The 24,172-nt window shown below is 43.9% G+C and overlaps 1 protein-coding gene across 1 annotated transcript in view; it reads right to left on the bottom strand.

Annotated features, from left to right (window-relative positions):
• Window positions 1–24,172, bottom strand: part of CC2D1B (coiled-coil and C2 domain containing 1B) — a 66,755-nt gene that overhangs the window by 23,327 nt on the left and 19,256 nt on the right. Inside the window, exons 6-15 of the mRNA XM_050961663.1 lie at window positions 17,447–17,738; window positions 16,684–16,808; window positions 16,458–16,533; window positions 14,681–14,791; window positions 10,383–10,513; window positions 8,654–8,726; window positions 7,020–7,129; window positions 5,994–6,198; window positions 2,955–3,127; window positions 2,249–2,374 (exon numbers count right to left, since the gene is read on the bottom strand). Coding sequence (XP_050817620.1) covers window positions 2,249–2,374; window positions 2,955–3,127; window positions 5,994–6,198; window positions 7,020–7,129; window positions 8,654–8,726; window positions 10,383–10,513; window positions 14,681–14,791; window positions 16,458–16,533; window positions 16,684–16,808; window positions 17,447–17,738 — 1,422 coding nt within the window. The remainder of the gene's footprint in view (window positions 1–2,248; window positions 2,375–2,954; window positions 3,128–5,993; window positions 6,199–7,019; window positions 7,130–8,653; window positions 8,727–10,382; window positions 10,514–14,680; window positions 14,792–16,457; window positions 16,534–16,683; window positions 16,809–17,446; window positions 17,739–24,172) is intronic.

Below are 24,172 nucleotides of genomic sequence, written 5' to 3'. Positions count from 1 at the left end.
ATCTGTATGCATGTATCATTTCTGTATCTGACGTTAGGAGTACAGACTATGTAACAATTACAGCTGTGTGTATACTTGGGGGAATGCTCACCAGACAGCAGGTAATCAGCCTGAATGAGCCATTTAAGATGGACAATAGAACTTTGAAGATACTAATCTCCCACCTTCCTGAGGAGCTTCCTGGGATGTTGCTTTGACACTGCAGGGTCATCTGATGATGTCACCTGGTACAGAATACCACCTTGGACACTGCTGGTATTTTTCCACTGGAAACAAAGTGTTCCTGCCTTACGTAAATTCTATTTAAGGCTGGGGAGTAGGGCAATCAGGACTCTTCTCCATTGCCTCCCCATACAAGTAGGAAGATTGCTAAAAACATCTGAAGGGAAAGGCAGGGGCTGAGTCTGACAAGAGAAATAACAGGAACTCCAAGCTAGAGAAACTCTGCAACCTGCCTAAAACAACATTTAGGGTGCGAAATTACATTTTGTTACCTTGAGTGTATTCAGCTTAATTTGTGTATTTTGTTTTATTTGCTCAGTAATCTGCTTTGTGCTGCTATTTGCTACCCCTTTTATCACTTAAAATTTACCTTTTGTAGTTAATAAACTTATTTTTTTTTGTTTATTACAAATCCCAGTTTGTACAATTCATATCTGGGGGAGCAAAAAGCTATGCATTATTTCTCTCCATACTGAGGGAGGGGGCAATTTTTATGAGTTTGCACTGTGCAGATCTCGCTATACAATATTATTTTGGGTTTACACGAGTGCTGAGTAAATCCCCAAGCTTAGTCTTTGCACACAGAGCTGATTTCAATCTGTGTCTGCAGCTGGGTGTGGCCTTACCTGTGTGTGTACTAGAGAAGGCTTGAGGGCCTGGCACAGCTCGGACAGGGTGAGGAAACCCAGGCTGGTGGAATAGGTGGAACCAGTGGGACCCCAAAACATCATCAGGTGGCACCCTGGACAGGGGGTTCAATCCATCACAGTGTCCCTCTCCCAGAGAGCGGATACCCTGAATGTGGCCATTTGTTACAGGGAAGGAGGCCCCGCAGAAATGTGCCTCTTAAACCCGGAGGATCTGGGCATAAGGGTGGAGGGAAAGGCTTCCCAGTCAGGAGGGGAAGGAAGCAGGGAAAAACAGAAACTCAAACTATTAAAGAACTGTAAAGGTAAAGACAAAATAAATAATAATTAAAAAAAACTTGTCCTTTCCTCTATCGAAAAAAAAAAGAAAAAGAAAAAGATTTAATTTTTTTAATTGAAGTTAATGTTTAAAATTAAATAGACATAAGTTAAGAGGGAAGGTATTGTACATCTGGGGTCAGGCTTGAGTTATGAGGGATTACAGGTATCGGTTGCAAGGGTGAAGAGATGCATACATATCACATAACCAGCACAGACCCAGATTGGGGTGCAAGAGTTTTTAAAGTGTCAGTGGATAAGTGGGCTCAGGTATTACATTGCTGCAAATTCCATCCCAGACCAGAAGCGGTGAAGAGGGAACTGAGCGTGGTCGGATTGCACAGCGCTATATATATATATATATATATATATTTATTTATTTATTTATTTATTTCCACGCACAGTGCAATGGGGGGAGGCTCGCGTACGTGCAATCCGATGGGAACTGCTGATGAATCTCTCTGATCCCAGCCACAGGGGGCACTGCCGCACCTACAAGTGGAGCACCCATAGGGACATCACTCAAACAACTCCTCCTAGTTTGTCCAAATCTCTACAGGTGACTCCACACACACACATCCATTTAAAAAAAATAAAAAAAAATACAAAACCAAATACAGTGTTTACTTAGTTTCTCTGCCCACTGTCACTTTTTCCTCTAGTAGTTTTAGACATGGCATTCACCCCAGGATTAGCTGTGCCCTAAGGATTAAGACTAATGTTTTCAAACTTGGGTGTCCAAAATAAGACACCTAAACCAATGGCCTGATTTGCAGCAGTGCACAGCACAAGGGCCCCCACTGACTTCAAATGGAAGTACCTCTGAAAACCAGGCCACTGATTTAGGTGCCTAACTATAAATACCATATTTGAAAATGCTGGCCAAACGGCTTAAATAAAAATCAACATTTTTAAATAGGAGCTGAAAATCCTACCGAAACAATGATGGGATCATGATCACAGCAGCAGCAAAAGTGAAAGAAACATTATAAAATCATACAAAGCATTTCTTCCATCACTGCGTTCTTAATAATGATGCACTGAATGGAAAAGGCAGTTACCTCATGCTGGTCCTTGAGCAGTTTTATGAGCTGAGTGTACACCTCTTCTGCCTTCTGAGAGAGTCTGACATCCTCATGGTGTATGAAGATAAAGTCACTCTCGTCATCTGTAGGGGGTGATGGTAGCTGCACAACACCACACAACATGGCGCATCAGAGCTCCTTGCAGGAATGTAGAAGCAGAACAAAAGCAGCAAGAGGGGATGGGAAAAGTGTGAGGATATCAGGGAAGGTGGGTGCGGACAGCGGTAAAAGGATATGGCATATCTCACTCTAGGTCACTGGTTCCAATCCATCTGTTAGTTGCCATCAAGTGATGACTGCCCATGGAATACGAGCTGGTGATCTCAGCTCAGCTGTTAAGATTACAGCTATTTGTCTCAAAATGGCCTCTTTGAGGCCAAGGAGCAAATGGGTCACTGGGCCTAAACTCCCCACTCCCCCACAGAGGTGGTTCCTCCAGGTCAGGATAAGGCACTTTTAGGCTATAGGGGAGGAGGAGGAGGAACAGCACTATGACTGGAGCTTGCACTGCCATTGCCTGTTCTGTAGCTATGTGGAAAACATCAATCTGGCACCTTTCACCAGCACTGAATTCACATGAGAAACATTAAGTTTTAAAGCGTTCTTAGATTTAGGCAAGCAACAGGACATTTGAGATGCCCAAGGAGCAAAGCAGAACATTTTGTTTATACTCTCTACTAACCTTGGAAATATCAACAGATTTGCCGCTTTTTGCCAGCTCAATCTTTGGGTCTAAGTTCTTTGCTGTCCTGAGATACAGCTTGGCTTGTTCAAGGTCATTCTGCTGCTTTGCTTTGATCGCAGCTTTCAAGTATTGCTTCTTCCTGTTCTCCAGAAATTCTAGCTGTTCAGTTGCTGAAAAGGAAGAGCTATATAAAACACTTATCTGACATAACCACGTCAATGCACCATGTTCATTCTGTTTGATTTATACCGTGGAAAGAAACAAAGCCCAGGTACCAGCTGAAAACACTTGCCTGTGTGTCTGATATGCAATAGTCACACCACGGTTAGTTCACTTGTATACTAGTACAAAAATGGAAATTAGTATTATTTTTGTACTAAAATTAAATTTAAATTAATGGAGATATCCTATCTCCTAGAACTGGAAGGGACCTTGAAAGGTCATCGAGTCCACTCCTTGTCTTCACTAGCAGGACCAAGTACTGATTTTGCCCCAGATCCCTAGGTGGCCCCCTCAAGGACTGAACTTACAACCCTGGGTTTAGCAGGCCAACGCTCAAACCATATACAAGTGAACTAACCATGGTGTGACTATTGGTCCATCAAGGAATCCTAAAGAAATTTACAAATCAACAAACTTTTATTTAAAGCACTACAATAAACCTGTGAGGTAGGTACAAATTATTGTCCCCATTTTACAGAAGGGGAAAGAGGTTAAATGACTCGTGCAAGGCTACTGAAGACCCATGAAAGTCGACTGCAGAACTGGATTTAAAACTTGAGCTGACTTCCCAGTTCCATGTTCTCTCTTCTAAAAACCCCTCATAATTGAATGATGTGTTATCTGTATATACACATGCAATACGTTGTATACTTTCTTTATACACATACTTTTCTTCTCTCTCAGTTTACCAGAGAAAGCAAACACATTGACCTCAATGACAAAAGAGCAATTACTTCATTGGAAGGCACACTGAGACCACAACCATCATAGCTTATCCCTCTTCCTGCCTTTTAATACCCCACTGTTACTACTTCTTGGGTCACCTCCATCCCTGAGCAGCTGGTACAGTTTTAAGACTCAGGAAGGATTGATTTACATCATCTGTGCACCATATCCTACTTTCTCCACACTTTTCTTGGCATAGAGGGTGCAGTGTAGTGTAGTGGGTCGACTACCTCGGTTTCCCTAGAGTCTTACACTATGCTCATCTACTGCAGCATCCAAATGCAATTACACAAGCTATACACTTGCAGGAGGCAGTTTTCTCACCATACAAATACACAGAGCAGGCTGAAAGCACTATTAACAGCAGAAAGAATATACTGACTGACATTTAGCCCCATCTTCACAGTGGAGCTGGCAGCATCACTGTTGTGTGTAATTTGCCCAGTCATCCAAATCCAAACCAATCAGACAATGTTGCTTGCTCTGGTTTTAACTGAGCCAAAGCAGCCAGGACAGAGTGTGCTCAGTGGGGTTTAAAGAAGGAAAAAGGTATTTTCACGCAGCCTCTGCTGAGAGTGGACTGAGCAAAACCTTGCTATCCCTCTGCACCTCTATCTTTCATAGTGGGTGCCTTTGCATTGCAGGCCTTAAATGAAGCTGCCTTTTCCAAATGCATCATCCTGCAAGAGGAGAAGAGACATACCAGCTCAGGGATGTTCCAGCTTTGCTCCACTGAAGGGCACTTTGGTAGGGGAGCCTAAAGCCAGTTTATATACACAGCAAGATGAGCATGGCATGGTATCACATCATCTCTGACATATGTGAAGTATGGGCAGCTGAGGGTGGCACTGTATGACTCTGAGGGCCACATTTGGCTTGTGCAGGGCACATGTTGGTTAGCCTGATCTAGCTTTACTAAAGCAAGATACTGGCACCTCCTGCAGGGTGAATCTGCCCAGGTTCCTGGTACTCTTTTCTTTTTTTTCTTACCATAAAACAATTAAAGCACTGAAGAGAGACTTGTGGGTAAGCGCTCCGCAAAAACCATCAGCTAGGCTGGAGAGACCAGGTATTATCTTAATATTTGAATGAAAGGGAGAGGAGCCTCAATTCCACAACTGACTAATTACATCTGCAGCATTCCATTTATACACTGAAATGATCATTAACATTGCAGCAACAGCAGCAAAAATGGGGAAGCTAAATCTAATGCAGATTCACAGATTTTAAGGTTTGAGAGACCATATATACTGATAATATAGCCTGACCTGCACAACACACACCACAGAATTTCACTCAGAAGAGAGGATGGTGTGAGCTAGTAGCTATAGCATTCAGTAACACATCCTCACTCCCAAAAAGTTCTCCATTACACAAATGGCCAGAGGGGTTCTGTGAAAGATGTGCTTTGCTTTGAAGAATTTTCCAAATGTAGAATGAGAAAAGAAGACTATGCTTATGATTAAAGGCTCAGCATTTGCAATCAAGAAGCCTGGATCCCATTCCCAGTAAGCCACAAGCTTACTGTGCAGCTCGGTATGTCAAACTTATCCACTTTGCCTCTGTTTTCCCAACAGTAAAATGAATATTGTACAGGCAGGCATTTACTGACCTAACAGGAAGGTAATAAGGATTAATTCATTACCATTGTGAGCCACTCTGAGATTCTCAGATGGAAAGAAATAGAGAAATACTGTGCATTAGCCACTGTATGACACACGATACTGCAATCCATCAGTCAGCTGTCTGGACTAGCAAGCTCAACAAGCTTGTGTGAATTCATTTTGAGTTCCGTAGTCAGCAGAGATGCCTCAGCTACGCATTATGAATCAACAAATGTATTGTATCAGAATTAACGAACCCATCATCTTTCTAGTCACCCACTTTGCCTCCTGGAAACAAAACTGCATAACGGATGAGGATCTGCCCCCGCAACATGGAGTGGTGCTCCTGCTGAAGTGAACCAGAGCCACACATTCATGTCTACAGGCAGTATTTTTTCCTAAAACTTTGAGAAAACATTAAGAATGTTTGGTCCAAATGAAACAGCATGTGGATTGGCGGGAGTGACTATCTCTTCATCCTTACCGGCTAAAGGGAGATGGTCGTTTGATACAGCTTTGTCTGGTGCTGTTACAGGGGTGGAAGGGGACGTAATTTTTTTCACACTCTCAGAAGAGTGCTCTTCCTGGGCTACAGCAGATGGCACCATAATTGGCTTAACAATTTGTGTTGGCTTCTCAGGCAGCTGAGCAGGCTTCTTGGCAACTGGGGCCTGCGTGAGAGGTTCGCTCTAGCATGGCAAAAGGAACGCATAAAATGTTAAATGCATAAAAACTAATACAAGGCTCAGGCAACTCAAAACATTAATGGCACAGTCCACTACATCAGACTTCTGCTGTTACACTGGGAGTAGCAAAAGACCCCAGACAGACACTAACTCAGTCTAAAAGTGATGTCCTGCCAGGTTTGACTGCTTGCTTAGACAAGAAACAGATTTAACATGCTGCTAATTCAGAAGAGAGGCAAAGAAAGGCAGGAACAGAAAATTGTCAAGATATTTTTCACCATTTCACTCCACTTGAAAACATGAAACACACTGGTCAGTAACAATCTGAGTGGAAAGAACCAACCCAAAAATCTTACTGTAGGTGTAGACTGCTAGACAGCATGTAAACCCCATATAAAATTCTGAGCCACCAGGAGGCAACTTTTGAGTGCTAAAGAGCTGTACAGGAGGAATAGTCACCACAGATGCAGTTGTTTCGAAGACAAAACCCACATATAAACAGATACAGGGAAACAGATACAAGGAAAAAAGGCAAGCCAAATTATGGCCCTATAAATCCCTTTAAAACAATCCAAGGTCTTTCATGCAGGATGAACTCTTTGCAATTCTCACCTCATCAAAAGATCACCCCACCTTTACACTTCCAGTTGATTCTTACTGTCCACCCCCCCGGCGAGACCAGAATGCTGTACTCTTCCGGCTTCCAGAAGAAAGGTATTTTATTGCAGTACCTCACCCAGCTGGATTTCCAATAGCTTCTTCTCCACCACAAGAAGTTTTTTTTTAAAAAATTATACATATTGGTAAGTAATTCAAACGTCCACCTCTTCATCTTCTTTCTCCTCCATGTTAGCCAGATGGTTGGCGCTTTCCAGCACGGCAGCTACTGTACTGTCGCCATCTGTGGGTGTCACACCAGGAATGGGGGGGAATCCTGAGAAGGAAGGAGATATGGTTCAAAACAACCAAATAAAACAAATTCTGAATTCTGTACCTTTTGCCCTTTCCAGCGATGTAAGTCTTTCTCTCTGTCATCATTCCTTCAGGATCAGTGCTTGGAAAAGCGCCACGGTTCTGAAAGTATTTATCATCATCCAACAGCAACCCCTCAGAAAGTCTTTCCCACATAACTTTAGAAGTCAAAGCCTCATGAATCACAAAAGGCAGAGACAAACGCTATGCACTATTTGAAAACTGATATTCTCACTTTAGCAGTGGTATTACACATTCCTAACAATGATATTTCACTATTATTGGACTGTTAGACATGCACATACAGATTTCATGGGGGAGGCCAGCGTTTCTCAAATTGGGGGTCCTGACCTAAAAGGGAGTCGAAGGGGGGATCACTAGGTTATTTTAGGGGGGTCATGGTACTGCCATCCTTACTTCTGCACTGCCTTCAGAGCTGGGTGGCTGCAGAACAGCAGCTGTTGGCCAGGTGAAAAGCTCTGAAGGCAGTGCCCCGCCAGCAGCAGAATAGAAGTAATACCATATGCGGCAATACCATACGGTGTCACCTTCACTTCTGCGCTGCTGCCTTGAGAGCTGGATGGCCAGACAGTGGCAGCTGCTGACTGAGGGCCCAGCTCAGCAGGCAGCAGTGCAGATGTAATGGTGGCAATACCATGCTATTCTTACTTCTGCACTGCTGCTGGTAGCTGCTCTGCCTTCAGAACCTGGGCTTCTGGCCAGCAGCCACTGCTTTCCTACTGCCCAGCTCTGAAGGCAGCACCACCACAAACAGGAACCACAGAAGTAAGGGTAGCAGCACTGCAACACCCTCTACAATAACCTCACGAACCCTCCACAACTCTTTTGGGTCAGGACCCCGACAATTACAACACCATGACATTTCAGGTTTAAATAGCTGAAATCATTAAATTTACTATTTTTAAAATCCCATGACCATGAAATTGACCAAAACGGACAGTGAATTTGGTAGGGTCCTACTCACAAGGGTGTTGCAAGGTATATTTAATAGGTGTAAATAGACTTATGCCTACTGTAAAACCGGAAATGCCTGCTAGAACTTCTCCAGGGATTTCACAACCCCCTACAAATAAACCAAAGAGCAAATATTCCCAGTGCTTCCCCTCCCTCAAACTGGGCTAGCGGATGGGGCAGGGAGTGACCACTCAAGCGCTTGCCTATTGTTAAATCATGCTCTCCAACTTGTCTGAGTAGGGCCAGCTGGAGGGAGCACTGTTCAAATGTCCACACTTCCTTACAGACAAGGTCACTAGCCAAGAATATGCAACCATGTGAAAGAGTTAACAAGCGTAATAAGTAGTTCTGCAGTGTATTTTTCAATGCTGTCATAGAGCCAAGCCAGTCTTCTCACTGTGAAACAGGAGGAGGAGCTCAATGGGCTTCTGAAGCAATACTGCCAGAAGCCCTCTGGGTCCTAACAAATAAGGGAAATGTTGGTGATAGGGTATTTCATATATACACTTACCAGGGGGAACTGGTAATTCAGCAAAATTCACTTTTCTCCCTGCTTTATGGGTTCTTATGGCATCTTGGTATTGCTGTAATCAGAGATGTGGTTAGGCATAGGCTGGACTTGGCTATTGCTAAGTTAGTCATTTCATGCTCAAACTAGGAGAAACATTGATGCTGAATGTAAGGTACTTTGCTATAAAGTCACATGCTGCTTTCCAAGTCCTTTGTGCACTGCAGGTTTTCTATACAGACATGAATCTTTGCTGCCCTTGTTGCTAGGACCGGCATGGGCCTTGAAGGGCTGCAGAAGCTGCAAATGCAGACAGTGAGCAAAATAAATGTCTCACTGATCTTTCTTCTTAGTGGCCCCTTCACTCCCTAGGCCAGTGGTCCCCAAACTGTGGGGCACACTGTGAACATTCAGAGAGGTGTATAGGGGGCCCAGGTCAGTCCCCATGTGGGGGGCGGGGAAGGAGTGCCACCCAGCTCTGCCCCTGGCCCCACCCCACAAGCTGTGGCCCTGTTTCCCCAGCCACGGCCCACTCCACCCTCATTCAGAATGGCCCTCTCTGTCTCCTGGCCAGCTTCACTTCCTAGCCCCAGCTCCTTCCCCATCCCAAGTTCTGCCCTCATTCCCTCCCAGCCTCCAGGTCAGGTCCGACTCTAGCCTCAGCTCCTTCCTCCTTCCCCAGTTCTGCCCCCAGCTCTGCCTTCAGCCCACACTCCTCTGCTGAGGAAGGCTTGACTGTGCAGTAATGGAACAGGGGGTCCAGAGAGATTCCATTACTGGCCAGGCAGTCATGACAGTAACTGCCCTAGACAATGAACTTTTCCCTCATACTCCACCAATAAACAAAACACAGAACAAAAGACATTTCTCTGCAGAAGAGTGTCCGCAAAAAGCCTCAGAACTCCAAGGACTGGATAATTAGAGACAATTTTTCAGCCCAGGGTTTTTTTTTTTTTTGGTGGTGAGCCTCCAATTCTGCACTAATGATTGTACCCACAACAAGGGGTCCCTTGTATGTCTATGTCTCTGTGTTCAAGCCCACAGAAATGGGAGAATAGTGTCTGAATACCCAAACCTTAACATCCCTCAATTTCAACAGGTTCACACATTAACTGCTTGTGTCCCATTGAGCCTAGTACAAATTGCTTGATATACATTAGACACCATCCCATGAACACCACTTAGGGAACTGGTGCTCTCACCTTCATAGGAGCCCCACCACCTTGTGCAGTGGCACATGAGAAACAGCATCAAAAAGGTTACACTGGATTTAAAGTCTATTATGCAGCCAGAAGGGGTGGCTGAGGAGTCTAAACATCATGTTTAAAGATCCACTCCTCCTTAGACACTCAGCCTCCAGTCAGTTATGTCAGCACTACATTCTATAGGCAGTTTACAAGGCAGGAATTCTCTGGATGGGAATTTAAAGACCAAGGTTCTACATGGAGGAGTAAACCACCATATCCATGTAGGGGTTTGCACAAGTGTCTTTGGACAAAAGGTCTCCATCCTCCCACACTGTTCTGCCTTGAAGAAGCACTGAATTTCAGCGGGGTTGTATGTGAATGGTTTAAAAAGCATTTCATTGAGATAGAGGTGCCGTGCAGGAAGGAGCAACAGCTTAACTATTTTAGCTAATTCCAGCTGGCAGGACAATATACACATTTCAAACACTGTAATGCTTTGCTGGCCAGCTCCAGAAGCCAAGCTACTTGCTGTGCTTCCTTTTTACCTTGGCTATCCTTTCATGCATCCTGCCTTTACGATCATCCCCACTTGCTCTGGCCTGTGCTGCTGCAGATCTGTATTTCTCCAACCTCTGCTGCAAAGCTTCCAGCACAGTTTTCGGCTGCTGAGCAGACACTAAAATAATATAGACAACAAAATGTCACACGATTGAGACTTCAGAACATGTGCTAGCTGCCTCCATTCCCTGCCTTCCCCAACCTCCTGCAGAGCCATTGATACATTGGAGAATTTTGGTAGCAGTGTCTGTCAGGTCTGCACATGACTCTCTCTCCTTGTGCCCTGCAATGAGGCTAGCCAGCCCATGTGGGCTAACTCTCTTTAGTTCCTTCTCTACCACAGAGTCATTGGTAAGTACTCTGAAGCAGAGGAGAGGAGGATGGGTTGTGGAGCACCCACAGGGGGACACATCTCGAACAACCATCGTCACTGCACAGGGTGAGTATAACTTCTTCTTCAAGTAGTGTTCCTATAAGCGCCTCACTGTAGGTGACTCCTATGCAGTACCCATATGGAGGCCTGAGACTTCAGAGTCAGGTTAGTTACAGATGACAGTACTGTGGAGCTGAAAATGGCATTGGAGACAGAGTCCCCAGTGATCGCATAATGTTCTGCGAAGGTATGGACTGATGCCCATGACACTGCTCTACAGATTTCTGATATAGGGACATTATTGAAGAAAGCAACAGATGAGGAGATGACCTTATGGAGTGTGTACAAACAGTATCCGGAGGGGTCATATTGCTAACTTGTCTGATATAGTTTGAGACCCACTTGGAAAGCCTTTGGGCTGATACTGCCAAGCCCTTGGACCTTTCCACAACAGAGGGAAAAATCTGGGGGACTTCCTGAAGGCCTTCATTCTGTCCAGGTGGATGGCAAGGCCCCTCTGACATCTCAGGTATCTAATATAGCCTCGCTGTTGTCTTAGTGAGGTTTAGGATAGAAGGCTGGAAGATGAATCAATTGGTTCATGTGGAATGGGGAGGTTACCTCAGGGATGAATTTTGGATGTAGTCTGAGCGTAACCTTGTTCCAAAACAATATGGTATGGGGGGGTGTGCCATCAGAACTGCTATTTCTCCTATTCTCCTGGCCAAAGTAATTCCTATCAGGAAGGCTGTTTTCACTGAGAGGTAAGTAAGCAAACAAATAGCCATGGGTTTGAAGGGATGCCTGGTCAGTCCTTTCAGTACCAGTACCAGGTTTAAGCCCCGTATGGGAAGTAGAAAGCTGAGTTTGTGGAAAGAGGTTTACTATACCCTTGAGGAACCTTTTGGTGGTCGCGTATGACAGAACTGGGTACCCACTCTACTGGATGGTGAAAGGCTATTAAAGCCACTAAGTGACTCTAAGAGAGCTTCTACACAGCCCTAGTCTTTTTATGGACAGTGCATAATCTAAGATGTGTGCAAAGGTCGTGGATGTTGGAGAGACATTTGTTGGGACGTACACCAAATCCAAAAGCTGGACCATTTTTGCAGTTAAGTACGCTATGTTGAGGATTTTCTGCTGTGTAATAATACCTCTTGCACTTCCATCAAACAGGTGCCCTCTAGGTATTTGAACCAAGAAGAAGCCATGCCTTGAGGTGGAGAATTACCAGGTTGGGATGTAGAGTATGATCTTTATGATGTAAGAGGAGATGCAGAGTGAGTGGGAGAGAGATTGGTGGGCATGTTGCAAGCTCTGACAGGTAAGGGTACCAGGTTTGTCTCGGCCACATAGGAGCAATTAGAATGACATGCTCCCTTTCTTTTTATTTTCAGTAGGGCCTTCAATAGTAAGGGAAAGAGAGGTAAGATGTACAGGAGGTCCCTGTTTCAAGGGAGAAGGAGAGTATTGCCTAGGGAGTATTGTCCTATCCCTGCTCTGGAAGGGGCTGCGTGAACATTTCTTGCTCAGGTAAGTGGTGAACAAATCTGTGGTTGATGTCCCCCAATGCCTGAATAGCTCGTGAAGTACTAGTGAGTCTAGTTCCCACTCGTGGTCATGTGGGAATTTGTGACAGACTGTCCACCATAGAGTTCTATGTACCCGGGAGGTAAGCCATTGACAGTGTGACGTTGTGGGAAATACACCAGTTCCACAGTCTCATCGCTACCTCATAGAGGGAGGGAGACCTGACTCCCCTCGTCGATTTATGTAGAACATTCAGGCAATGTTGTCTTTGATCAGCAGGAGGAAGGAGACACAGGCATTCCTGACCCCCCCACTTAGCTTGAGGAAGTTGATGTGGAGAGAGATCTCAGTGAGTGACCATTTTCCTTGTGTCACAAGGTCATTTAGATGTGTGCCCCACCCTATGAGCGATGCATCGGTGTTAAGAAGCAATGATGGAGTTTTGCACAAAGGGGATCCCTTTGCAAATGTTGGCTTGGTCTTTCCACCGGTCTAGGGAGATTTTGATCCTGGTGGGTAGTGACAGGGGTTTGTCTAGTCTGCCTCCGTTTGGTCTGTAAACCAAGCTGAACCACATCTAAAGGCACCGCATATGAAGTCTGGTGTGAGATATTACCACTGTGCCCGCTGACATAAGCCCTAAGAGTAGGAAATGTCTGGGTAATATTTGTAGGCTGTTTTGAATGGCCTTTCTGAGTGTAGTCAGAGAGACCTGTGCTGAGGTAGGAGGGCTCTGGTCCACAGTGTGTTGAGGTCAACCCCTATAAACTCCAGGCGCTGCACTAGAGTGAGGGTTGATTTCTGAGCAATGATCTGAAGGCCCAGTTCTGTAAACAAGAGAACTGTAGCTTTGGTGACTCGGTGAGCCTCTTGGAAAGGCTGAGCTCTGAGGAGGCAATCGTCTAGGCAAGGGTAGACCATGATCCCTGGTGCATAAATGGCCAGCCACTAGTGAAAGAACCTTGGAAAATACGCTATGATATTCCGTCCTCTGGTTCCCCATACGAATCTGCACTAGAAAGCAGGGGTGCGTGGCAAGGCAGCAGGGAAGACTCCCGTGCCGGACAGAGGCTGTGTGTGGAGGGTCCTGGTATCGAAGAGAGGAGAGGAGACTCTGGCACATCATTACATGGAGGTCTCTTGAGTGCTGGAATTGTGATGGTGCCAACCAGCTCGATGCCACTAGCAGTGGCAGGGGGTATGGAGATATTGTCCAAACTGGCTGTTCAAGGATTGGATGAAGCACTGTACCGACAGGGCATCACCGTACCAGGGGGTGCCTTGGAGTGTTTGCTCCTGTCCTTCTTCTTAGGTACCATTGACTTGGTGCCCGTGCTCATTGGGCTTGTGGGCGCATCAACCTTACCTGCCCCAACAGTTTTCTTGAGTTGTAGATACTGGGCTTGGCCTATTTGGGGATTAGTCCTGCTTTGAGCAGGGGTTGGACTAGATGACCTCCTGAGGTCCCTTCCAACCCTGATATTCTACAATTCTATTTCAAAGCCGACAGTATTGAGGATACCAAGCGTGCTAGGAATCATTTGCAGCTAGCTCGTGGCTCGCTCTGAGGACTTCCTGCTCTCTTTTTTGACTTATGAGAACAGTTGGCAGCTGATTTCTTCACCCCACAGCCCTTAGATCTGCCTGGAGACTCTTGGCGTGGGTCCAGAGAAGGTCTGAGAGCCACCTCCATGAATATAATCTTCTGTCTCAGCTCCCTGTCCTTTCGAGACCGAGGTCTAAGATGGTGGCAGAGAGCACAATTTTGAGGGACATGTACTTCTCTGAGCCAACGAATGTACTGTGAGTGTGTGTCTGCGATGGTGATAGCCTCGTTGCACGAGAGGCACTTCTCGAAACCCGGATAACCAAGCATACCCTGGTGGGGGGAAGAGCCGCCAGTGAGAAGGGTGGGTATGAAAAAATAGTAAACTATCTAAATATATACGTATTAGAAGAAAAGGTAAAAAAATAAAGACACTAGACTAACAACTACTAAAAATAAAGCTCTAGGCTACAAAGAAAAGGATGAGATAATAGTCACTAATGGACAGCTAACAGCTCTGTCTCTAGCTGGGGCAGTTGAGAAGCAACTGAAGGGGGTTAGCCCACATGCACTGGCTACCCTCATTGCAGGGCATAAGGAGAGACAGCACATGTGTGGGCCTAATGGATATTGCTACCGAAATGCTCCAATCAGCAGCTTAGGGATGCAAGTACGCCTACAGTAGCACACCCATAGGGACACTGCTCGAATTAGAGAGAGAGTTTATTATGGACTTCCATTATCCATTCCAGTATTTATGTATAACTTGGACCAGCATCCGAATATCATAAAAGAATAAGACTCACTACAGAGAAGTCCTGCTTTACAAATCCTACCTGAGGCTTCATGGCCCTGAGGTTTGAACATTGTGGGGGGCTTGGAATTTTCAGCGGGAACAGATGCCATCCGGTTTGATGGAGCCTGTCTCTCTTCCAGGCTTTCCAGATCTGTGAGGAAAGAGGCAATTTTTAAGTCTATATTAGGTAGGAATTTTTGGCATATAAGAGAGAATGTGTGAACAATCTTGGTAATTTGCTAACAATTTGAGGACTTCCTCCCAGAGAAGGATAGATAAAACCCGCCACCTGTTAAGATATTCCAGCTCTGGCAGTGCTCATCACTGGATGCTTTAAAAGGTAATCTCCCCCATCACCCCTCCAAATGTTGTATTTACTTATATAGTATTATACTATGGGGAAAAATGTTCCTCTGACCCCAGCCAGTGATCATTTTATGTCCTAAGGATTTATACCCCTTATAACATTTTTATCCTAGCTAATGTACCTACACTTTTTCATAATTGAAGCTATGTCCAATTATGTTTCTGAATCTTACTAAGCAGCCTCAACATCCTACAGCAGCGAATTCTACAGGCCAAGTGTTGGGGGAGTATAGTTTTTATCCAGTTTAAGTCTTCTGCAGGACTGAAATATTTTAACACCATCGTTTGTTCCAAGATCAGAAATTTCTCCTAGTCCTAAAAGCATGGGTCATGGTCCATCCAAATGTCTGTAACTGTCGGGTCATGTGATAGACTTTAAAAATGACACCATTCTGATTAGCATCTTGTCCTCCTCATTTCTCCTTCCACTAACCATTTTATCTGCTGCTATCTCACAATCCACAAGAATTAGAAAATTACATCTGATATCAACTGGAACCTGTAATTTTTAGAAGCGTGCAGATAGTTTATGCACCAATCACTAGTTTTAGCTGTTTCCTAGACAGCGGCCACTAAAATCATGTCAGAAATCAAGTGTATGGGGAGGGTGGGAAGGGGAGTTGTAAGGGGAAAGGAGGGAGGTAGAAATGAAGATGAAATCAGAATGTAGACGTTTTAAAAGGAAAGGCACTCTTACAACCTGTCACTTCAATCGGTGTTTCTATTACTTTAGTTTGTGGAGCAGCTTCTGTCACAATGGAAAAAACGTGTTATCCTGCAAGGATTGATGTGTAGGCTAGTCAAAACCATTCAGATGTCTACAGGCTTTTAAAAACAAAAATGCTCAAAAGCCTCTCTGCATCCCTGTGGTGCTTTGCATCTTTATTTAATGCGAATAAAACTTATGACACCAGAATTGAAGACATCCAGAATTGAGAGAACCAAACCACAAAGTGAACTGGACAGATTTAAGGAAAGACAAGAGATGAAGAAGGTTGGAGGTAAAAAGGAGAGATTCAGTTCTAAGAAATGTAAATTCCTATTTCCCAGCATGGAGTGGGTGTGTGAAAGACATACAAAATGGTGGAGGTATAATTATGTAGCTACACCCACTGCACTAGAGCAAGCTCAGGACCACCTTGACTCCTTCATCTTATCCCAGTAATGCTATTTCATATAGCCATGAACTGGAGATGATGCAGGGAATGTGTGGAATCAGGACTAGGAGGGAAGATGTCCACAAGAGAATCTTTGGTCCACAATATGGAGTCCAAAAACCACTGCCTTAAACCATTGGGAAGTGGGGATTCTCAGCATTCATTTCTAACCCAGATGGTTCAAGAGAGTGACTTTAAAATGGGCGCTGGCCCTTCAGTTCACTATGCCCATTTGTTACTAGATAACAGGAGGCTTAAAAGAAGTCTCCATCTAACAAATTCTTCTGCTCTTACCTTGTGGAGCTGGGGGCATATCCTGGAGGTCTACCAGCTGTCCACTGTCTAGTGCTTCTAAGACCATTGTAAATTTCTAAAACAAACAGAAAAACAAAGCCAAAGGAGACTTATTCTTGTATGTTCAGAAACCACTTGTGATCATTTGGAGCACCCACGTGAGCACAGGGAGCATCTGCCAGGATTCAGACTCCTAACACAGAAGCTTGGTTTGTGAATAGCATACCTTGCCAGTCTTCATATATTCTTTTGCCTTCTCCAGATCTCCTTGCTGTTTGGCTTTCAGAGCTGCTAATTTATACTCTTTCTGTCTTGTAACCAGTAGTGTTCGTGTGCTCGTGCTAAGGGAATCTACATAAGAATGAAATCAAGATTTACACAAGCACCTGATATCTGCATCCTTTGACATTCTCATACATCCACAGATCCATTATTTCCTTATTGCTTTGACTCACACATCCACATTATGTACAGTGGCTTCTTTAACCAGGGGCATCCCCAAAAGCCCTGCCAACCAAGGCAATTCCAGCAACAACAACAAACCACCACTGTGCAATTCCACAGTGCCTTTCATTAAGATCACAAAGTTCTTTACAAACAGTGAATTTTGCCTCACAGCTCCTCTGCAAGGCAGGGAAGCATTACCATAATTTATTGACTGAGGAACTGAGGCAGAGAGACCATAATGAGAGACATGAACAGACACCTCAGTAGAGGAAGGAACCTTTAGGAAGTCTTCACCCTGTGCCTATAGCACATCTTAAGAGTGAAGTCTGGGAGCCAGTACTCGCAAGTTCTATTCCTGACTGCAACTGACTCAATTAAGTGACCCTGAGCAAGTCATGAACTCTGTGCCTCAGTATCCTATTTGTAAAGTACTTTGATATGCTCAAGCAAAAGGTGCTATAGAAGCGAAATGTATTATTGAATCATAACCTGTCTGGGAAGATGTGTGCTCCAAGGAAGGCTGACATGTTGAAATTACCTACCATCTTGTAACGTGGTACCCATTTCCAGGACAGAAGTAGCAGCAGCATGACATTCTAAAGAGGCTGGCCCCGGAGACAACTTCATATCATTGACAGGCTGTAGCTCATGGTCTGCAGAGGATTCCACTTTCTCCTTGGGTATTACTTTGGTTGGATCATCTAAACTCTCTGGCACAGCTCCTGTGGCTTTAGTCATATTAGCAGAGCTTCTCCCTGATGCTACAGGGGGTGGCATTTCTTCCCCATTGATCTTTTTGCCCTTCTTCATTGCAGCCAGCATGGTTTCCAGTGTCTAGCAAAAATTGAGGAGTGAAGTCAACAGGTACTGGCATTTCCATCAGATACACAACTTGTGTAAAATAACCACAACTCAGCAAACTCATATTCTTATTTATAACAGGAACCACACACGTCATTCTTTTTGGAGAGCTACTAGATATCTCTGCCCATTAGTATTTCCTCCTCCTATTTTTTTGGTCACATGCGAGTCTTAGTCCTGGTGAAAGATGCCAGATTGACACAGCAGCACACAGCAACTATTTTTCTCTATAGAGCAAGTAATACAAGCTTCCTCCATTCTACCCTGTCAATGTATCACAACATACATGATGGTAGAGGATCCTACCTCTAGGAGTGAGAAGACATGTCAGTCTCTATGGCCCAATCAATCTTTTGTGACTCAGACTTCCAAAAAGTGAGCCATTCAGTGTCAACTGTGGAACTAGTTTTTGTAGTAAGACAAGGTATATTTTAAACATAGCCTTCAGTGTGGTATCTTGGTGCAAGTGCAGATCTCTGTCCAGCAGATCTGGAATGCAATCACCAAACTCATTTCAGGTGGCCCAGGCAGCCATCAGATGGTAACAGCCAGAACTGGATTTGAACCAGCTTTTGAGAGGTGAAAGGCCCCTGGCTCCTATTTCCAAACTCATGAACTACATAGTCTCCTTGCTAAGAAACAAAGCTCAATTTCAGTTCAATTCTTTATCCCAACACCAAACATTATCCCCGTTACAGGGGCTACTTAACACCTAGATTAGGCAACAAAGCCAAAAAAGTAACATGGACTTCACAGCAAAACATGCATTTACCTTCTACACTGGCTAAAATGGTAACAAGACATTAAAAAACCCAAACAATGACAAGGCTGGAATTTGTATTTTTAGAAAACTAGTCATCACGCCATAACTATTATGGGCCAGCTCTGTGGGAGATCTGGGTTCAAATCTATCCAGACAGTCTCACCCACCACTGCTGCTGCAGGCCCAGAAAAGACTTGAGTGCTGTGAGATCAACATATGCAGTGGAATAGGAGAGAAATGCCAGCATAGAACCATAGAAATGTAGGGCTGGAAGGGACCTTGAAAAGTCATGGAGTCCAGCCCCTAGCTGGCACAAGACCAAGTAAACCCAGACCATAAATGACGGGTGTTTAACCTTTCTTAAACAATCTCCAATGAAGGGGATTCACAACCTCCCTTGAAAGCCTATTCCAGTGCTTCACTATCCTACAGTTAGAAAGTTTTTCCTAATACACCTCTACCCCGAAATAAAACTCTGTCCTCAGGAGACAAAAAAAACTTACCATCTTATAGGTGAAACCACGTTATATCGAACTTCTTTGATCCGCCGGAGCACGCAGACCCCGCCCTGAGAGCTGCTTTACCGTGTTAGATCCGAATTTGTGTTATATCGAGGTAGAGGTGTATCTAACCTAAATCTCCTTAAGCCCATTACTACTTCTCCTACATTCAGTGGACATCGAGAACAACTGATCTTAGTCCTCTTCATAACAGCCCTAAACACATCTGAAGACTTATCAGGTCTCCCCATAGTCTTCTTTTCTCAAGACTAAACGTGCCCAGTTTTTTTAACCTTTCCTCATAGGCCAGCTTTTCTAAACCTTTTATCATTTTTGTAGCTTTCCTCTGGACTCTCTCCAATATGTCTACATCCTTCCTAAAGTGTTGCATCCAAAACTGAACACAGAACAAAGGCCTTATCAGTGTTAATATACCCCCCAAAATTAGCTTTTTTTTTTTTGCAACTGCACCACATTGCTGACTGATATTCAGTTTGTGACCCAGTATAATTTTCTTTTCAGCAATACTACCATGTAGCCAGTTATTCAGTTTTGCATTTGATTTTTTCCTTCCTAATTAAAGTACTTTACACTTATCTTTATTGAATTTCATCTTCCTGATTTCAATCCATTCTCCAATGTCAAGATAGTTTTGAATTCTAATCCTGTCCTCCAAAGCACATGCAGCTGCTCCCAGCTTTATGTCATTTTCAAATTTTATAAGCATACTCTCCACTCCATTACCAAGTCATTAATGAAAGTATTGAATAGTACCAGATCTAGGACTGACCCCTGACGACCCCACTAGATACACTCTGCCAGTTCAACAGTGAACTATAGATAACTACTCTTTGAGTACAGTCTTTCAACCAGTTGCTCACCCACCTTATAGTAATTTAATATAGACTGCATTGCTTGAGTTTATGAGGAAGTCATGTGGAACTGTGTCAAAACTGCCTAATTAAAATCAAGATGTATTACATCTACTGTCTCCCTCCTATCCATTAGCCCAGTAACCATGTCAAAGGAGGAAATTAGGTTGGTTTTGCATGATTTGTTCTTTGTTCATTCAGGTGCTTACAACATGATTGTTTAATAATTTGTTCCAGTATCTTTCCAGGGGCTGAAGTCTGGCAGATTGGTCTTTAATTCCCTGGGCCATCTTTGTTCCCCTGCAGCAGCAGCGCTTTGAAGTGCGAGTGTGGTCGCAGCGCCAGCTCTGGGAGAGAGCTCTCCCAGCGCTGCATGTACTCCACATCCTGATTGGGTTTAGCTTGCAGCGCACTGTTTTCACTGATGCTTTACAGCGCTGTATCTTGCAGCACTCAGGGGGACGTTTTTTTTCACACTCCTGAGCGAGAAAGTTGCAGCGCTGTAAAGCGCCACTGTAGCCAAAGCCAAAGATAGGTACTGTGTTTGCCCTTTTCCAGTCCTTTGGGACCTCACCCATCCTCCATGAGTTCTCAAAGTGCTAATGGTTCTAAGATTGCTTCAGGTAGCTCCTTAAGTACCCTAGGATAATATCATCAGACTTGCAGACTTGAATACCTCTTAACTTATCTAAATATTCTTTAGCCTGTTCCTTCCCAGTTTTGGCTTGCATTCCTTCTCTCTTCTTACTATTGTGTTGAGTACCTGGTCACCATTTATCTTTTTAGTGAAGACTTAATGCCTATTTTGCTTCAACACCTCAGCCTTCTTGATGCCACCAGTTATGAGCACTGCTTCCCCACCAAGCAGAGAACCTACATTTTCCTTTGTCTTTCTCTTGCTTCTAATATCATTTATAGAATGTCACCTTATTGCTTTGCATGACACTGTATGGAATATGAGTAATCATTTGTAATATTACTGATACAAATATTATAAATAGGGCCCTACCAAATTCTCAGTCCATTTTGGTCAATTTCACAGTGCTGTAATTGTAGGTGTCCTGATCCAAAAAGGAGTTGTGTGTGTTGGGGGCGGGGGCACAAGATTATTGCAAGGTGGGTTGTGGTACTGCTACCCTTACTTCAGCACTGCTTCTGGCAGTGGCACTGCCTTCAGAGCTGGACAGCTGGAGAGTGGCGGCTGCTGGACGGAAGCCCAGCTCTGAAGGAAGACCCTTCACCACCAGCAGCACAGAAGTAAGGATGGTAGAGTATGGTATTGCTACACTTACTTCTGTACTGCTGCCTGCTGATCTGGGCCCTCAAGTCAGCAGCTGCCAATTTCCGGCCACCCAGTTCTGAAGGTAGCGCAGAAGTAAGGGTGGCAATACTGTGACCCCCCTAAAATAACCTTGCAACCCCCAATTTGAGAAATACGGGTCTTCCCCATAAAAACTGTATAGTATAGGATAAAAGCACACAAAAGACAAGATTTCACGGGGGGAGACCAGATTTCACAGTCCATGACACGTTTTTCATGGCCATGAATTTGGTAGGACCCTAATTATAAAATTGCTATAAATCTTACAAAATATGCCATGTATCAGTGGAAAAGTTATGATTTGCTAAATATAATAATCATGCTTGTACGTATGTATCATCTTTGTACTATGAATTATAAATATGTGAGCTATAATCTGTATCTCAAACTTTGTGCTGTGTTTCTGGGTGACATCACCAGACAGATTGGCATCAGTACTATCTAGCCTGCTTGACGGCCTACCAAAGGCTATCAGCTATACAATGAACCCATTGAGAGAAGGCAACGGTTACACCTATGAGTTAGCAGGACATGTAGGGATATGCCTATGGACAGGGGGTTCCAAGGCTTTTCCATGCCATGTGCTGAGCTTGTGTTTGGAACAAAGGATGTACAAGCCACATGGCAAAGGACATAAAAGGGAGCTGCCTCATCTCCATTTTGTCTTCAATGCTGCTTCCCACCTCTGGAGTAACTTAATTACAAACTAAAGCTTTGAACAAAGGATTGAACAACCCATCCAAGCTTTGGATGTATTCCAGAGGGATTTCACATGCCAACAAACTCACCAGTGCTGCTGAGAACCTGATATATGGATTCTGAAGTTGTATGTATCTGACAGTTTGACAATTTAATGACTCTCATCTTGTTCTTCTCTTGTCTAATAAACCTTTAGTTTTAGATATTAAAAGATACGCTGACAGCATGATATTTTGGGTAAGATCCAAACTAATATTGATCTGGTGATGTGGCTGGCTCTTTGGGGATCAAAAGAACATTTTTGTATAGTGAGAAGAGTTTTAAGCAACTTCTCACCTTATAGGATCTGTGTGCTAACTGGTAACCGGAGAACGGGAATGCAGTAAAGGGGGCTGTGTTATTTCTTTTTCAGCTTCTTGATAACCAGTGTGGGGAATCAAGTGCACAGGCTGGTGAGTCTAACTTCAGTGTTAACCACCAATTTTGGGAGAATCTGCTCTCCATTTGCAGCCTGTCCTGACCTTGGCATTTTCAGTGTGGGATACTCTAGGCACCTACAGGTCACACTGTGTATTTGTCTTGCTAGGTGTAACTCATTTTGTGCCTTTTTGTCCCTATACGCTTGTGCTATTCTTGTGTACATGATGCTCAGAAGCCAGTCTTTCGGACAATCAAGGAACAGCTTTGGACTGTGAAGGGAGTTCTACTCTATTCTTAACTGTGACACTGGGATCTCACAGGCTGGTGGCAGGCTTTGTGGAAACTTCCCACATTGGAAAAACAACAACAAAATATGAAACCTCAGTAAGACAGTAAGTTTCTAGATTGGATAAAGCAGGCTTTTGGGTTTTTCCCTTAGGGAATGACTGCATGTACATTACCTCCAAGGCTAGAATGAATTGGACAGGACATAGAGCTCTTCCAGTCTGCACATTTCCTCTTCCAAGTCTGGCTCTCTCTTGACCCCTTATGTACACCAAGCCATTTAACATTTAAGAAGATATAAGGTTCTTCCCGCACTGGGAAGCACTGATCTCTAAAGCTTTGGAACAAAACCTAGAGCTAGTTGGAATATGAGACATGGTGGAGCAGAAGGCAAAGAACCAGGGAACTCACAACAAACTCCTCTTGCAAAGCAAGAATCACCTGCCACAGCAGACTCAAACAGCAAATGCCACTGTTTGGCTGAGAAGAGGCAAAACCAGATGAAACTGTTCTTACTGCAATCTACAATAGCCATATTGGGGGAGAGACTGTTCCCATTTTCATTACTAAGTGCAGCTGAGGCACTCAGAGGGATTCCTTCCCTCAATGCAAACGAGCAATTTAGCAAAGCAAGTCGAAGGTTGGTACCTGGGAAAGGAAGTTTTAAAAAAATAAACAGCTACATGTGCTAGGGAAGTTACAATAATTTATTCAAAGGGTTCACACTGTTACTTTAATAAACACAAGCCAAATTCAGATCTAGCACAAGTGGGTGTGACCCTCATAGAAGTCAGAGGGCCAAATTCAGCAGTGACACAAGTTGGTCAGAAAATGGCATGTAAGTTACCTTCAGTCTGCACATCTACTGAATGCCAAATTTGGGACACCACTTTACCACGTACACACATTGGATGTGAATTAGTCCAAACATGTATCATGCATGACCTGCTTATTTCACTACTGAATTTATCCCCCAATTTTCAAACAAAAATTAATTACTCTGTGGTAGCACCACATCAGAACTGGAAGGATTTTTAGAATCAGATTTAATGTCTACTATTTATAGTGTCAAATATCAGAGGGGTAGCTGTGTTAGTCTGGATCTGTAAAAGCAGCAAAGAGTCCTGTGGTATGCATCTGACGAAGTGGGTATTCACCCACGAAAGCTCATGCTCCAAAACGTCTGTTAGTCTATAAGATGCCACAGGACTCTTTGCTGCTTTTACTATTTATAGTGTTGAATTACTGTTTGCAGTCATCTTGGAATATGAAGATATACTCATCAGTTTCCTTGTTTATAGTGCAGCTCAGTTCCTGACTCTCATATGCCCTAGCAAAATCTTACAATGTGAGATTACAAACACTGCAGGGGATTGTTTAAATACTTTTCCCTTGGATTTCAAATAAAGAAAGGTGAATAGAAACATTTCCACTGACCCTTGAAAATCATGTTTATACAAGACCTACATTTTAAGCCTAATCTATTTGACAGGACCGCTTCAAATTAGAACTCAAAGAACACATGGCACAGTCTCCTTAGTCTCTCC

The sequence above is a fragment of the Gopherus flavomarginatus genome, chromosome 7 (genome assembly GCF_025201925.1).
Source record: "Gopherus flavomarginatus isolate rGopFla2 chromosome 7, rGopFla2.mat.asm, whole genome shotgun sequence".
Classification (NCBI taxonomy): domain Eukaryota; kingdom Metazoa; phylum Chordata; order Testudines; family Testudinidae; genus Gopherus; species Gopherus flavomarginatus.
Note: the sequence above shows the minus strand (reverse complement) of the source record. Positions and strands in the feature narration are given on the sequence as shown.